The following is a 17293-nucleotide window of genomic DNA, read 5'->3' on the forward strand; positions in this document are numbered from 1 at the left end:
TTGGCAACTCAAGTCGCAATCTTGTGTGATTGGCCCAGTGGTGAGCCGCCCGGCTCACCACTTAGCTTGTTTGAGTGACAGCTAGGCTGATGACTGGGGGTTTTGCTGCATAAAAGCAGGGCTTTGGGGACTGGAACTTCAGAAGTCGCCACAGGACCTAAAGAATCCAAAGAAGGGAGAAGCTGAGCCATCTACAACTACGACACCACCGGTGGAGCCCTGCTGTACGAACTCACCACTTCCCCGACGACAGAGGAGATCTTCTTCCAGGAGAGTCTTCTTCCCTTTGAGCTGGTGGGACCAACCAGTTCGCCTTTTTCGCCTTCCTGGATCAACTCGTGGTCGATCCGCCCGTGCCAAGCGCCCGGGCGGCCGGATAGCCATGCTTCACCACTACCGCAAATAAAAGGGTCGTAGCTTTTAACCAGGAAACTCCGCGGCCAGTTTCTTCCCTGACAGTGCAACGACCTCCAGCTTTCCTCCACTTCGAGATCATCTCTTCCCCTGGACGAAGCCCCGACTTGCACCCGCTGCCAGGAACAACTGCCCCCGCTGGAGCTTTCTCATCATTTCTGGTACTGTGTCCCGCCTGGTCTCCCTTGCAACAGATTGTCCAAGGTGTCCCGTAAATCCTTGACTCTCTATCCTGGGGTGACCTCGGACCTGCTAAGTTTACCTTTCTGAACTGATCCAACCTCTTTTGACTTTTCTGCAAAGACTTTGAGTGCATTTCCACTATGTGATCTTGGGCACATTGCGCCTTGCTCTCTCCAAGAGTGGGCCTGGTCTATGAACTTTTTGCTATACAGTAGACCCTGCCTTTCTTGACTTGCTGTGGTTTCTTAAAAAGTGTTGGTACTGTGTTATTTTCCTATTCTGCCTTTTCTCTCCCTTTTTAAACAAATTATTGGAGTGCCATCTACGGTTACGCGCTCACCACTGTTTTGCTAAATAAGTGGTGTCTTAACCTAGAATAATTAACTAGGGAGGTGTATATACTTATAGTGACTGTGTTTGAACTTGCTTGACATATTAGTGCCAGTGTATTTTTTACAAGTGTGTTTTTAAATAAATAATTATATACTTTTATACCAAAGCTCTGGTCAGTGTTTGCTTGTGCTACTGTATCTTTAGCCCTATTGTGTATACTCTATATACTGCCTAACTCTTATTGAGAGAGGTCTGACTGCTCAGCCACAGCTACCAGGTAAATCTGGGTGGAGCAGACTGCTACCAATTGGGTTTACTGCTTACTCCTGTAGTCTTAAACTTTTTGCAGTGGTCCCTAAGGGAACTGCACAGGTTTCTGCCTGACAGCAGAGATTGCCAATTAACATTTTCTTGATTCGTAAACTCATTTGATTAGCAATATTGTACTAATATTTGAAATATCACCAGAAGTTATTTGTAACTAAGACATAAAATGAGCGACAATGCAGCATTTATGTGTACCACTAAAGTAAGACATTCGTCAGATGAGTCGGGCCTTGCAAATTCTTTACAATTCTGCTAGACCTGCAGGTCAAGTCACTTCGTTTACCTACTCAGCCTAAGAGAATTGCACTTGACTCATGGCAATGAATGACACCAAATTTAAATGCGCCTTCTGTAAAATGGTGCATGTCACCACAAACCCACTTGTGCACTGCTGCCACTCAGAGGCCAGCCATGCACAGTGAAACTTGTATTTGACATTTACTGCAAACAAAGTAAATGTTAAATAAAACTTTCAAACATCCCCTGCAAATGGTACACCCTTTCCAGAAATCTTCTTGACTAAGCAAGCCCTGAATGAGGGTCTGTAAAAATGTAAAAGGTTAGCTGTGTGAATTGACGCAAATAGATATTGTAAATAAGGCTCTGAAAACAGTTTGGCCATCTATCTCCTGCATGTGCTGATGTATAATGCAATTATAATCATAGAGCAAAGCGAGCTCTGGAGGCTTACTACACTGCATGGTATTGCAGTAGATCTGTAGATGTACAGACTGGATGGAACTATGAATCACTACTTTGTGTAAACATCTAATTAGCTTTGTGTATTCATTATGTAAGAGGAAAAAGTAAGAGACTAAGAAGATTGGATGGGATAGCAGGCAGATAAGTGGCCAAACTAGGTGGATTATTGTAGTTTGCGGCCATCTCACTTTCAGGGTAGCTTGTATAAAGCAACACAGTGATAAGATAGAATGTCAAGAAGTAGGAGATCAGCTCATGGGTTGCACAGATGCATGCAACCAGTAGGTCACAGAACTAGATTTGACATTAAAAGCATTTGGCTGTGTGATCATGTACATTTTCAAAACTGTTCACTTGTCAATATGATACATCTTCCCCAACAAAATGTAATATAGTTGACAATATGCGATTTAGATACACTAACCTAAACCTTACTGTGAAGCATGGATGCAATGCATTGTTTTTACAGTAGCAATACCGTAATGTTGCATTATGTAACAGTTTTCATTTTTAGGAATGGAATTGCATGACCGTTTAAAAAAAAAAATAATAAGTTAACGAATACTGGTCTATACCAGACTGAGATATCTTAATAAAATAATCCACCTAATTTACTTCTGGTTTTCAATATATGGAAAAGGAAAGAAAATCTTGCCCAGCACTCCCACACTTAATAGTGCAGGAGATGAATAAATGCCTGAGCTCCTTCTAACTCCTGGCTTGCGTTCAGCTTCCCCTTCCCAAGTTCAAAACAGTTCACAGTTAATTCAACTTTCTTAGCTTTCAATATCGATTCTAATCCACATTGTAGCCTTTCAGGATTTTCAACAATTCACTTGACTTATTCTTCTCTTTAGTCACGTTAAAACTTGTTAAGCAAAACAACTTGAACCTCTTGATTTTCCTTGGTTCACTCCAATTAGGGGTCACTCGGTCTAGGCGCAGTTGTCGGACCACACAGTCCACCCATCAAAGGTCACGCAGCCGATAACCCTTGACACTTTGTAATGTTCTTTGATTCTCATTGTACTTCCTTGCCAAAACGTTTCCTCTCTGGACCTGTGACATTAGTTCAGCTTTACTCCTGTTTCTCCTTGGCAGTCTCTTGACTCTGCCAACATGTGACTTTAACACAATTCACTTTGTGGTGTTTATCCTTTGTCACCACCTTGCCTTCACATTATCCGTGAGTGCTTATCATTTGCCTTTCACTTGCTCCACAAACTCTCATTACTAGTTTTCATTTGGCGTTGTACTTGCACATTGTTCATAAATGCGTTTACCTTATTTTCACTTTGTTCGTAAATGAAAATCACTTTCTTTCCACCTGTGCAGTATTTTCATATATTTTGCATAGCTATTCTTTATTTCGGTATTCAATAACTTGTCAAGTACTTTGCTGCTTGTTCAGTATTCAATATCTTCCATTTGGTCTCAAGACCCATTCACTTGATCGACATCTTCCTTTGCCCACACCAAGCCCCTGGAGCACCCCAGCATGAGCGTTCGCTCTCTGTTACTCACCAGTGTACGGCCGCTTCTGCGGGTGCTTTCGCGATCCTCTTCTGCTTTCACTCGCTCTCCTCTCACTCGTCGGCAGCACCGGCAAGCAGTGCTCACCTCGTCCGAACCTTCTTGCTTCATGCAACGTTTTGGATGCTTCTGTGTTCCCCAGGTCCAGCTGGGGACACGCGGCTCAGTTCTCTCGACCCTTTTGCAGCCCGCTCTGGCCTCAGTGTCTTTCTCACTCTCCTGAAGCTGTCGTGTCCTTTTAACCGGTCCCTCTCCAGTCTGCTTCACATCGTCCTGGGCGGTTCCCTTTCTCCAGGGGGGTCTCTCCTTTCTTTGTGCACCTGTAGCCTCTCAAGTGACTGCAGGTGCAAGTCCTTTGCCTGACCCCAATTACTTCTGTCAATGGGACATGCTTGACCCATAGTGGTGTTCCACAGTACTCTTACTTGTCCCAGTATCAAAGCGATGTGCACAGATGGAAGTGTGCAGTACCCATAGATGCCTCTTCCTCGTTCCAGTCTTAAAGGGATATGAATGTGAGACAGTCGGAGTGTGCGACAGTGGGGGAGATAATAACCTATAAAGGTCGAGGGAGGATAGGCTGTATTTTGACAATTTCTCGATTTAACAAGAGGAGGTAAATCTGGGGCCAGCCTGCCCATATAAGGAGGTGTTCTCATTATTGTTCTCTTCCCTGTCACTCTATATGGATGATTTACCCGAGAGCTATTTTGAAAGTAATAAAGGAAGGGGGTTTAACAGTACCCTATAAAGGCTTTTCAGGGACTGAAGGTTCATTGTGAAATGGAAACGGGGAATACATTGTCTCACCTAAGGACAACCTCCTTCCATTCCCCAAATCTCCTCCACCCAAGTGATCCTCCCTCACATATCCGCCCCTATGGGTGGGATTCAAAAGTGATGGCCTTTCCCTGGATACCTGAGCAGACAACATTGGGGAGAAGGAAGTGAGGATGCCTTCAGTTTTCTCAGAAATGCCATAAAAAAAGATAAAATAGGGCTCCTTCTCAAAAGATCAAATACAAATTTGAAACTGATTTAACCAGCTCTTACATGTACACATGTTAAACAATGCTCTATAAAATCATATCAGAAACAAGCAGCTTCTAATGTTCCCATTGAGAATTACATATCAAAGCACAGTCCAAAATTGTATCCCTTTCATTAATTAAAACACAAATAAAATAAAGTACACCTGCAGAAAGCCGACATATTTTTCTAACTTAGATATTTCTATTAAAATAAACACTCATTTATAGTGCATTAATGTGTCCTCGAAGAAAACACAGAAAATAAAGGGTACTCTTTCAAATTACAGAAAGAAGATATGGCTTCAGCACAATGAACATTTTAAATACATTTCAACTGCATTTAATTAGATCGATAACTCATTTAGAGCAGAGGCTCTAGATGGATATTGAATACCCAAGGGTATACATTTATTTGCTAAAATATTTCGAATATTCTGTCATTAAAACTGGCAAGTCATTTTTATGACCTACAAATGTCTTAAGCAAATAAAACAAAGTACCTGCTTAAACAAACTGGAAAATCTCTGAGCCTTTCACAATCCCTGTCAGAGTACTTGATGGCAACTTGAAATATAAAATGCCAGTAAGACTGTCACACAGCAAAAAGGAAATCGAGAAATCCCAAAGTGAATCGCAGGAGGAAAGTCCTTCCCAGAAGGAGAGCTAAGAAGAAGACAAATGCAGCCGGCTTGTAGAGCAGAGAAGCGTAGGAGCCCACAAGCATTGCTCTCTCCTACGCAAGTGCCGAGCAAGCGAGAGGCGACTGAAAAGGAGGCATGACCGCATCGGAAGTGGTCAACCAGCGCCGGAAGCAGGTGACACAGAGGACCCATCTAACACGGACAGGAAGAAATGGAAACAAGAAAAGAACATCAAAGGAAGGTCGAAAGAACTGACCAGGCTCCAATCCAGGGCAAAAAGAAACTGTTACCTGAGTCAGAGTGAAAACCAAGATACCCCAAATCCAGAAAGAAAGAAAAACAGCTAAATGAGTCAGGGTGAGAACCAAGAATACCCAAGCTGGAAATCCCAGGAGGGAGTGGGAACAATAATACCGTAAGGCTGAGAGAAAGGAGTCATACACCAAGAGGTGGTGGGAGGGTCTGTATTCCAAGTTGGGTTGACTGCTGTCCAAATAACAAGTAGCAAAACTCTAGTTCCAAGAAGAAAGGAAGAATAAAGAGACATTGGGAAACTGAACTCTGAACTGTGTAGCTGAAGAAACACGAAAGTCTTTTGGGTATGGGTCAGAAACCACACACCCTATTTTGAGAGCCAAAACCCTTACCAGAATCTAGGCTTTAGCCAGATTAGGTTTGGGTCGATGACAGGCTTATGTTGTCAGACATCCTGACAAGCTCCATTTGTTATTTTCTTTATAGAACAGGGAAAACCCTCCTTAGACGTAGGGATAATAAGGACTTATAAATTTTTGTTAAAAAAAACATTGTTGTAAAGATGACCCTCTTGTCTGTCGCCCGAGTCTCACTTACCACAACCTGTAACCAAGAGACACGGAAAAAGGGGGAAGGAGATTTTTTTTTAACAACAGCAAAGTAGCTTTGATGCAAATAATAGCAATAAAAAGACATTTGCCATAAATGCTTAGAACAGATCAAGAAAAAACTGACATGTTTTTTCCTGTTTAAAAGCAAGATAGATGCTGTCCAAAGACAGAGGGTGACATTCTAATTTTGACTCTCCAATAGAGTCCAAGCATAAAGGACAAAAGATGTCAAGAAGAGCAACTATTTTTCCTGTCGAAAAACAAAGATGGACGCAAGTCTATATTTTTCTTTGATGGGGAGATGAAAATAACCTGTTTTTTCTGTTCCTAAGAAGAAAGTAGAAGACAGCTGAGGACGATCTAAATTTCAAATGTTTTTAGTCCCTGGTGTGTTTTACACGCTAGGTACCACATGAGGTACTTGCACTGTGAGCAATGCCAACATCGGCAGGATTTATTTCTAAGAATCCATTTATGCCTAATAAACCAAATCCATGCTAGTCTAACAAGATGAGGTTTGAAACTACTCCTTGAATAAATGAAAAGACAGGCCTATGTAGTAGCCCAGAAGAAGGAGGCGGACAAAGGTGTGGCATTTTTAACCAACACTTAATTAAACATATTAAAAAGGCCCATATGTCCCTATAACAAGGGGCGATTCCCTGCCTAACAGAAATCTAGCTATGGTGCTTGTTGTCCAAATCAAACTAGTCTGTTCTCGGACCAAAAAAGAAACCGACGCTGACCTTACCACTAAAGAAAACTTTTCAGTGAATCAAGAAGGGGTCTAGGAGAAGGACTCCTTTCCCCTGCACAGGCTTACTCAGCCATAGCAACTTATCTTTATATAGTTCCTGGTGATATTCTTAATTAACCCCTGTAGTTCCTTAAGGGGGCTCTTCTAGGGTCTCTTAAATGTCTTTTGTCTGACTGTTCTGTGTTTCACTGTGTCAAGATCTTGCTCTTTTCCCCTCTGGGTTTATGTTAGTGTCTCCTTTCCTGTTACTGGGATGAGTACCAGAAGTCCTGTATTCCTCTTGATTGACTTCAGTTACTTCACTACGAGTGGAACGAGTGAGATGTATCCCATAGTCTTCTTGACTTGCTTCAATGTTTTCCCCAATTACTGAGATGAGAGAGAGGACTCCCGATGTCTTTTTGACTTTTACTATTGCCTTCCCTATGCCCCTGTCGCCTACCGGGCCCCCCGCCACTCCATTGCCTTTGTCTTAACGGGTTGGCGTCACCGGTTCTTCCTAGGGTCACGGGTTCCCTCCGTGCTTGTAAATGCTTCGAGCGTTTCTCTCTCAGTGATGTGGTTTTTAATGGGGTAAGGGAAGAGGTGTTACAATAGCAAACAGTGGTCTGTTCAGGTTGGTGTTCTTGATGTAGTGATGACTGAAGGGTCTCATAGGATAGAGGTAGTTCCTTCATGGAATGGGATTACTTATCCCCAAGAGGAGAGGCTCTTCCTGTGAGGTCCCGCTTACCGCCACCCCTAGGGAGAATGTGGCATAGCGGGCTGACCCCCCCCCCAGCCTCAAAGCGATGGGCTCCCCTGTGGGGAGAAGTGACAAGATCCTGTGAATCGTCACACCTGTTAAATAACACTTATTTAAACTAAACCCACCTTACGATTCAAGGTAGTGGGGGTGGAGACTCACTAAAAACAGTTGTGATAGTAAAGTTTGTAAAAGGTATGCATTGAGGAGACCGTTTCACATGTTCCTTCGAAGCAGATATTTTGTCTAAATGCTAAACCTTCAAATCGAACATGTTCTCTGTTCACTATTGCATCCTGGGCAGATTCTGCTGGATATTTACCTGCCTCAGAAGCAGACAGGTGTGCAATAGACATGGTGGATCTACATAAATTACATATTACTATACCTAATCCCACATTATTCCTCTTCCCTGAGCAACCGGATACCAACCTCATGGTGCAGCATAACCGGTTTATGCCATTCACTGCAGACTGCTGTTTGTCATGTAAGTTCTGTTCCTGATATATGCAACGTGCACCCTTCTCTCCATCATTCACCTGTCATTTGCTCACCATCTCCACAGCTAATGTATGGTATCTAATTCTGGACGGCCCTCTTCATGGTCTCTTCCTTTGTAGACATTTCTGGGCAACAAGCATGTTACACTCGACAAAAATATATAAAAGTTAAAAAAGAAAAGTAAGGCTGCTATGATAGGTCTGTCTACCTGACTGCAAAATGGCAGCTAGGGGTTTTAAACTCTTGGCTGCCAAAAACAAATGGGGAGAAAATCATTGCAAACAGCTGAATGATCTCAGAGGGATAAACAAACTGGGGAGGCCACCGACAAAAACAGAGCCCAAACAGTCAAGATACAAAGAATGGAAGGAGAGAGAGGGGAGATTAAGGAAGGGCCAATCAGATGCCTGAGTCAAGCAAACTAACCAGTAGAACTATGAAAAGCATCTGATACCTGCAGGGAGAGACACAGGCCAGGTACCAACCACCTGCAGCCAAGAGAACGAATGAGCCAGAGGTGGCTAGTCCGAGCTCTAAAGAGAAAGTTAAAGAATTCTGCAGAGGGCTGCATTTAAGACTCGCAAAAAACAAACACAGAAAAAGAGAGAACGCTTAGAGCCCCCTGCAAGCTTCATCTCAGATACTGGCAGAGACCAGGCACAGAGAAGTAGAAGCTGAAAACCTGCTGAGGGTGATCTAAAGCACTGGCACAGACAAGACTCCAAGAAAGAGAAATCTGAAAACATACAGCGGGTTATAGCCTAGATTCCCAAGAAGCAGAAATCCAGAGGAAGAAAGACAGAAAGCTCAAGGCCTAGAAAGGACAATATTTATGACATGGGCAGGAGCCAGAATCAACAAATGATAACCCCAAGAGACCTTGTTGGGGACTAAACTACAAAGCTGGAAGAAACCAGTTACAGAGGAAACCAGAGATGGTTAAAAATATCACTGCATGACAAAATCCCTAAGGAAGGGGAAAGAAATACTTTGTGTTCTAAAAGGTGTCCTTAGCCCTGGAAAGTGACCCCTGGATCAAGCGTGGTTATACCGATGGCCAAATCAGCACCCTAATCAAGGGGGACAAATACTTACCAGTAGGAGTGTGTTAAAAGGTATAAATGTCCCGAAAGAGTAATCCACATCTAAAGGGTAAGATTATCTAAGCTTGACTGTTACCCCCCAAAGCAAGAGGAGAGAAGTATTTGCTGCTAGGCGAAATCAAGAAGCAAGCTGGGTGCTATAGCCCCAAGACTGTTTATTAGATATGGAAATCCTGAAAATAACGGTTGGTCCCCCACATAGTCCATTGCATCATTTAATGAAAACCAATCCCGACACTTTTACAATAGGTTATCCAAATGAGTTTACAGTTAGACCCTACAGAATATAGTCGTTCCTGACACCAATCCAGTGAAAACTAATGCAACTGGTTGAATTTTACATTTCTGAGTCATGCGTCCTTTTGATCCTTTGAAAAAGCACCATCACAGAACAGGTTTCTGAGCTTTTTTCATTATCAGTAGAGGGTATCTTGCAAGTTCAGCAAATTATGAAACATTTGACATTTCATTTGAAGTTAGGGAGAGAAATCCACATATAGTCTCTTTGGTCTCTGTGTCTTAGAGAAACGTTGCACCTCAGCTCCACCTCATAAATGCTGCCCAAAAAGGCAGAACACATGTCTATGATTGCAGTTGGTATGCCTGGTCAGAGCAGAATGGCGCAGTATTTCTGTACAGATTTATCCTTTTGTGGAGGACCAAACTGATATGCATATGGACATTTCTCCTCTGGTATGGCATGAAGAGTTCAAAGGGACTTTTGGCCCTCCTAAGAGTGCACTATGCTGTAGCACACGCTAATGGGCTGTGGGCATTCTTCGTAGAGGGGCTCTTACACTTATGGCAAACGTATATCCTTTCAGTACTTGACAAATCCCCAAAATGGATGCGGCTTGTGCACAGCCATTATTCACAAATCTACAGTACATTCTTTTCTGGGAGTCATTTTTCTGAAGATGACTTTGGTCATATGCTGAGATAAACTGAGTGCAAGGGTGGAGTTTAGATTGTTTTAACTTTCTCTAATGTCATCATCAATAAGTACAATTTACTACCGACCAAAGAAGGGGTTACTGACCTGAACCTGCATAGCACAAGCAAGTGGTGATTGCCTCCCAGCATACTGTGCCATCTTCCAAAATGATACTGCTAATGTCACAGCTCTCTTCTAGAGCAAAGCCAAGCTCACAGACCATAGTGCGCACAGACTCTGAAAGACAGGTGGGGGCAGGATCCATGGCCGACACCTAGAACAGCAAGCATTGAAAGTCTTGAGCATTACATTTTGGAACATGTAAAATGTTTCCAGAAGAGTAAGATTAACAGCAAACGAAACAATTCATAAAACACTTTATACATATATTATACTTAAAATTAGGTACCAGTACATAAGTAGTGCGACAACAATACTGACCAGATTAGTTCTTCATCTCTTCGGGATAGCCCATACAATTAAATTGAAGCCCCTACTGTAATGGCTTAAGATATGTAATGTTGGGTCCTTGGAACCATATCATGAAGCCCTTCGCAATATAATAACTCTCCTGAATGCCTTGAAAATTCCATGGCTAAGATACATCAAAAACACGTTGGATTACCTAGGGCTGATGGATCTCTGCTATAACCCCCAAATGTATGGGTTTAAAGTATGCATCAGTGATATGTAGTACCTGTAATGACTGGTACCTAAGGAAGTTACGTAAGAATTGACCCAAACTAAATTAACCCTAGAGTATCGGGAACCAAACAGTTGCTAGCATTAGAGCCACATCTCGATCTCCCCGTCAAGAGAAATACAAAAATCTTTATGACCATTCTACCCCTATGTTCTTTTGTTGCTCTCTGGACTAAGGACTCTGGGACTTGCCCGCGCTGTTTCAAATGGGAGGAAGACATTTGTCACTTTTTTATTAATATTTCAATTATATCAATGTCCCAGAAGGCAATTCCTCAAACCTTTATGTACTTTACATAACATTAGATACAAAAAGGATGCTCCAAGCTTTGTAAAAACGACCCAGAGCCCAGACGAAATTGAATCCAGCTTACATTTCTTGGAGGAGAACTGGTCAATTCGCCAAAGTTTTTTAATTAATTCTGCTATTTGATTCGATTATACTTTGTTCCGTGTGTATAGGAACAATGATTTGCCAACTGAGATTTCTGAAGTTATGCAAGGATTTTTATTCTGCTTTTTATGCAACCTTGATATGTAGATGTCATGAAATTTAGCTTTCTGAGTCAACTGGTTTTCTTATTTTTTAGTGTTTACTTGCACTTTATATGGTCTTATAAAGGTATCTGCAATTTGATGATGTATTTGTTGTGTTGCTTTTAAGGCTCATCCCCGAAATAAAGCTTTACGGATCGATAAGTTGACTAAGTTACATCTGCAGAGCATGACAGTTGGCTCTTAATAGTATTAAAAAACTCATAAGATATTAAATAAAATGTTGTGCTGAGAACAATTTGGCATGGTGGTGAATGATATAAGATTTTGAAAGATGGGGTATTTTTATATATTCAGTCATGATTCAAAAAATGTCACCTGCAATCACAAAAGCACCTTTGCGATTTGCAAAGCATACTAAACGCATACAAACATATACACAGCTCTTTAACCAAGACAAACACACTCTCTAGGACACTTTCCACCTTTTTTTTTCTTCAAACCTTTATTTATGCTTGTCAGACACAATCAGGTAATATCAGCACAGAACAATATATATGATCACAGAACAATGTTTTACAGCAGGTTCATCCCTCGTACCAACCCCGTCCCTGTTCACATTTGATGCTGTTATCATCTGTTTTCCCCTTCTGCGTCTTCATTATACTGTTTTTACATGGGGTGATTGGCTTTGGGCCAGAAAGCTGCAGAACTCACTCCAGGCATCTCTGGGCTTAGATGTCGCTGGTAAATGTTGCCCTAAACATTTCTTCACAGTCATTCGCTCATGTTAGTTCTTTAACCCAGTCCTTTTCTAGCAGAGGTCATTGGTCCTTCCATTTCTTCAGGCTACATCTTTTAGCTAGTATGCATCCCATATTGAGGAAGTTCCTCTCATGTCTTTCTGCGATAATGTTCTAAATACCAAACAGACAACGCATAAAAGATATTTCTAGCGAACGGTCTATCACTTTAGAAAGCGTTTCATATACTTGGCTCCAGAATTCCAAGAGCTTGGGGCAGCTCCATAGCATATGCAAATATCCTGTGTTTTCACATTTACTCCGCAGACATCAACCATCATTATGTGGGTACATCTTTTTTAGTTTGTGCGATGTATAATGTAGCCTATTCAATATCTTAAATTGAATCAGTATAAACCTTGTGTTCATGGATACAGACCCAGTGAGAGCACATTTTCCCCCATACTTCATCTGAAATCTCTAACTCCATTTCGGGAGCCCATTTCTCCCTTGCTTTGGCTACTGAGTTTTTTTCCATAACCATTTTATATAGGGAGGCAATATGTCTATGACTGCCATGTGAGTTGAATATGAAGGCTACAAATTCATTTTCTGGAGGCTCAAATCGGGTGACATTCCCACCACTGAGATTGCTAACCTCAATCTCTAGAGCTGCAAAACCTCTGTAGGTGTACCTTTATGACACTCCCCTCCAGGTTTGCATAGTGTGACTAATCCCTAGAAGTCGTCACCTCTCCTCAAGTGGGAGCCCCTTCCCATGAGGCCAGGGAGGTGAGACCGCTACCAGATAGTCCCCCTCCGTGGGTGGTGCACAGCGCGAGGGTCTTATGGGGAAGAGACTCCCCGTCTGGGGATAGGGACAGACACCTAAAGAGAATGTGGTATGAACCACTCCCAATCCCCCCCTTAGCCTACACAGATATTACACCTGAGTAATATATAATACATACATAACAAAACATATCCACAGAAGAAAATGTTTTACAAAATGGTGATGCTTATTCTACCTAATGGCACCCAATGTCCTAATTGCTCAAACAGTCCCTTAACATTTAGTATATATCAGCATCATAGTTTTTAAATTCACGAAGACCCACAACTCTCAACTTAGGTGTTAATGCCTATTTATTGCATTTTCGGGGCTTTTATATTTTCTATATAAACATTTTCTTAGAAACGCCCGTTATTGTGGGGAAAAACCAAATTTCCACTACACCTGCTAGAAAATAAAAGAATTTGCTGTGAATAAATACACAGTCGAACAATCATACATAAATATGAACACTCTTTAGTTCCTAATGCAATTGCTGCAATAACAACAAATCAAAGCAATGCACACAAAGATGATCAACGTACAGAAATGTATCCAAAGCAGTTTACATTGTGCAAATTGTGCAATTTGCAAAGGTGTAACCTTGTAGTGTATGGAACTCATGGTGGCAACAGTAAAGACAGACACAAGTGATCACAGCTCAAGGGCGTTTATTAAAGTGTAAATGCAGGGTGGAAAAATGCCTACTCTAAACCTAAAATGGGAGCAAAGGTCGACCATCAAATGAAAAATGAGGCAGTCCTTGTGACATTGTGTCAAAATAAAAGGGCCTTTAATAAGAAAGAACCTATTGCCAATTCCTTACAACTAATTATACAAAGAGTGTGGGATAAGGGTTCAATAAAAAAAGAAGTGTTCACAAAGATTAAGTCAGGATGTGATTGCCAGGGCTCTCCCTTCCCCACGTTTTCAGCACGGGGCAAGGTGGCACCTTGGAGCACAGCATACGCTCGAGCTTTCTCAGCACGAGCTTACAGTTCTGTTCCAGCTATCAGGTTCTTCGATAGATGAGTCTCTTTTCAATAAAAAGTCTCTTGCATTCGCGGGCCTGATGAGGTCAACATCAAACAAACAAAAAGTTCCTTTCTCAATGGACTTTGGGTGAGGAATGTTCACCCTTGGATCTCCCTCGACCGGGCTCGGACTCACTTGACAAGGGGGACCACTCACTTCCCCTGGTCTTCCAATGCTTCTTACTTTCACAGATCTGAATGTCTTTTTAAACAGTTCTTCAGGCTTTGCCTCCGATTTTAGGCTTCTATCTGCCGGGTTCACTCTCGCCAACTTCTACAGACAGTTCACTTTGGGGCTTCAAACTTCGCCCCTTCTCGTTAGCATCCCTCCGCCGGGTTCACTCTTGCCAACTTTCAACAAATAGTTCATGCATTCGTTTTTACCATGCAGGATTCATCTCCCTTTCTTTCACCATCATCAGTTAGTCAAAGACTTTCCTCGGTAAAGAGGATTCTACAAGACCCCTGTATGACAACTTTCACCGCTCTTCGCCTCTTCCCAAGGCCTTCTGGTTACGGTAGTTTCTTAGGGGAATCGCCCTTTTTCCCCTGCATGAGCACCCACGTGGTGTCGGTCATCTCTGTTTTGGGTTTTCCCCCTCTTTTCTCAATAGTTCCTTTCAAAGTTCAAATTAGCTCTTGCTACTTTTCGTTCAACACAGTTCAGTTTCTCATCGACTCTCTCCTCGGCTCACCGGCTGTGATGAACTGCTTGGCCTTTTTCTTTGTCGAGTGAAGGTTGGTACCATCGTGACAAGCGTCTCTCCGTGGCTTTGTTATCGCTGGAGGAGGGTCTGATGTTCCAGAGATATCTGCTGCAACACGCGCTGGCCTTGTTCACGGTCTGATGTTTCCTATTGCAGAGGGTTCACAAGCCTAGATCGGAAAGGGCAAGGTCACGTCTCTCCTCGTCACCCTGTCGGTATTTGCCGTCTTTCTCCTCCTTTTGAACTGCCATGCTGAGTTAGCCCTCACGTTGTGCGGTCTGCCTTGCTCGTCCTCTGCTCTCATGCTCCACCTTTTATCCTTGTGGGGAAAGGAAAGAGCCATCAGGTGTGTGTGAGATTCAGGTTACTTGCCCAACCCTTGTGTCGGTACATGTGAGGTAAACTGGTTCAAACTTAATCTGTGGTCTTCTGTGGTATGTGAAAGTTTTTGGGTCGGAAAAGGGGGGGTGTTTAGAGTATTTGAATTTCCTACACGGTAAAATGGGGAAAAGGTATTAAAAGACTGGGGTTGATTAGTTAACTTGGAAGGATGAGATAGATAGGGTTCGTGAAACAGAAGGGACTGACCGTGATGATTATCGAAAAAAGAACAGGGGGAATGGTAGTGTTTGGTCAATGCCATTTGAGAGTTCCGGAAAGAATAGTCATAGGGAGGTGGAGAAGAATGGTTGGTAGTATATGTGGAAGTAACAGAAAAACAAGGATTCTGGGAGTTGGGGTTTTTGAGTGTAACGGGATGGTTGGATTGTATTAAGGGAGCTTCTTTGGTTGGAAGGGAGGTGGATGCAGAATAACCCAAAAACGCTTCAGTGACGTCTTCCCTGGTAGAATACCGCGCCTCTCTGGGGCATTCCTCCAAGCATAATCCCGGGCTCCCCTACCCAGGTGATCGATCCTTGCTCGTCCGCCCCCCAGAGTTGGGATCTGAGAGCGCCAGCCCTTCCCTGGCCACCTGAATAGGGGATTCTGGAGGTGTACTTGGAAGAATACCCTCAGGTTTCTTACAGTAGCAACAATCATATTTCCGTGCAAATTAACGCAATACAGTAGATTCCAGAACTCCGGTGAACTGTTTAGTACATTGTGCAAATTATGCAATGTGTAGTTATGGGACCTTGTAGCAGCAACAATAATGCATTCCATAAATTGCAGACCACTGGTAGTTTAATTTCTAAAGCCAAATTATACTCTTTATACCGTAGCAGTAATCATGTGGTATCATTGGGATAGATTCCAAAATATTGAAAATGTGTTACTTTCCATAACGCTCAAGTAGTTTTTGTACTGACGGCAACCAGATGCAGCTGTAGAGAGCACTAATTAATGGTTGCTGCAGAGCCGACACCAGACTGATGATCTGCAAAGTGTGATAATTTAATTAGTAACGTGGGTAAGTGTTGCAAAATTCCAAAATTGGAATGGTTCCAAAGGTAGACAGACACTTAAGGATCCTTTGCTGAATACATTTTTACTATTATTACTCAGGGCCCTATCCCAGGTCGTTACCCAATAGTCCCCCGGGGGGTGGTGCACAGCGGGAAGATCTCACGGGGACAGACTCCCCCTCTGGGGATTATGTGAGAAACTCATGGTGACAACAAGTAAGAGAGAGACAAATGATCACAGTTCAAGGGTGTTTATTGAACAATGTATTCTGTATGCAGGTTGGAAAAACGCCTGTTCTAAACCTAAATCTAAGATGGGAGCAAGCGTCGACCATCAAATGAAAAATAAGACAGTCCTAGTGGCGTTGTGTCAAAATAAATAAAAGGGGCTATACTAGGAAAACCTACTGCTAAACCTTACAACTAATACAAAAATGGTGTGTGACAATTCTCGAGAAAAGAAAGAAGTGTTCTCAAATAATATGTCAGGATGCGGTAGCCTGGGTCTCCCTTCCCCACGTTTTGGACATGGGGTAAAATAGGAGCTTGGAGCACAGTACAGTCTCAAGGTTCTCTAGCACAAGATGACAGCTATCAGGGCCGTCGATGGCCAAGTCTCGTTTCACTTGAAGTCTCTTGCCTTCGAGGACCCAACGTGTTCAAATAACAAAACAAATACACTGGGCCACATCACGAGTTAGACTGAAGCCCTTAAATGAGGCGGTAACGGTATTACCACTGCATTTAAGGGCTCGCCCTATCACACGATGGGCGCTAAATGGGCTGTTTCAACTCCAGCTTTTTCTGGAGGTGAAAATCCCAATTAGCGCCCTGTTTTCGGCGGTATTACTGCTGGCTGTATTAGCCTGCTGTATTAGCCCCAAAAATGCCCCATTGGATCCAATGGACCGAATGGGGGATGGGGATTTACCGTTAACACACAACCTGTGATCCGACGGTAATACCGGAAGGTGCCAAGGCTATTACATTTGGGCGGTATTACAGCCGGGATACTGCCCAACTCTTTTTACATGGGCTTTGGGTGACAGCTTTCACCCCGGGATTCCCCTCCTCTCGGCGCAAATCCTTAGAAAGTTCTTTAAGGATATCAAGACCCTGGATGGCTATGTTTTCTCGCTTTCGAGGGCTTCTCTGTTTCCAAAATAAAGTTCCTTTAACAAATGAAAGTGTGTTTCTAATGTTCACTGGGTAATGCGTTCACCCCAGACTCACCCTCTTCAGGGCACTAACCCTTCTCAATTGCTTTCAACTTCGCTTCTCTGGGTTCACTACGGCCTCTCTTT

The 17293-nt window shown here is 42.7% G+C and overlaps 1 protein-coding gene across 5 annotated transcripts in view; it reads right to left on the reverse strand.

Annotated features, from left to right (window-relative positions):
• Positions 1-17293, reverse strand: part of ERMARD (ER membrane associated RNA degradation) — a 1617289-nt gene that overhangs the window by 1427897 nt on the left and 172099 nt on the right. For 4 of the 5 annotated variants that reach the window (XM_069607434.1, XM_069607436.1, XM_069607435.1 and 1 more), the window contains exon 2: positions 10176-10344. The exons of the other annotated variant lie outside the window; for it this stretch is intronic. In XM_069607434.1, the coding sequence (XP_069463535.1) occupies positions 10176-10335 (160 nt within the window). In that variant the 5' untranslated portion in view covers positions 10336-10344. The remainder of the gene's footprint in view (positions 1-10175; positions 10345-17293) is intronic. 5 annotated transcript variants of the gene reach the window in all.

This window comes from Ambystoma mexicanum, chromosome 4q, assembly GCF_040938575.1.
Source record: "Ambystoma mexicanum isolate Mex_15411 chromosome 4q, UKY_AmexF1_1, whole genome shotgun sequence".
NCBI classification, from domain to species: Eukaryota; Metazoa; Chordata; class Amphibia; order Caudata; family Ambystomatidae; genus Ambystoma; species Ambystoma mexicanum.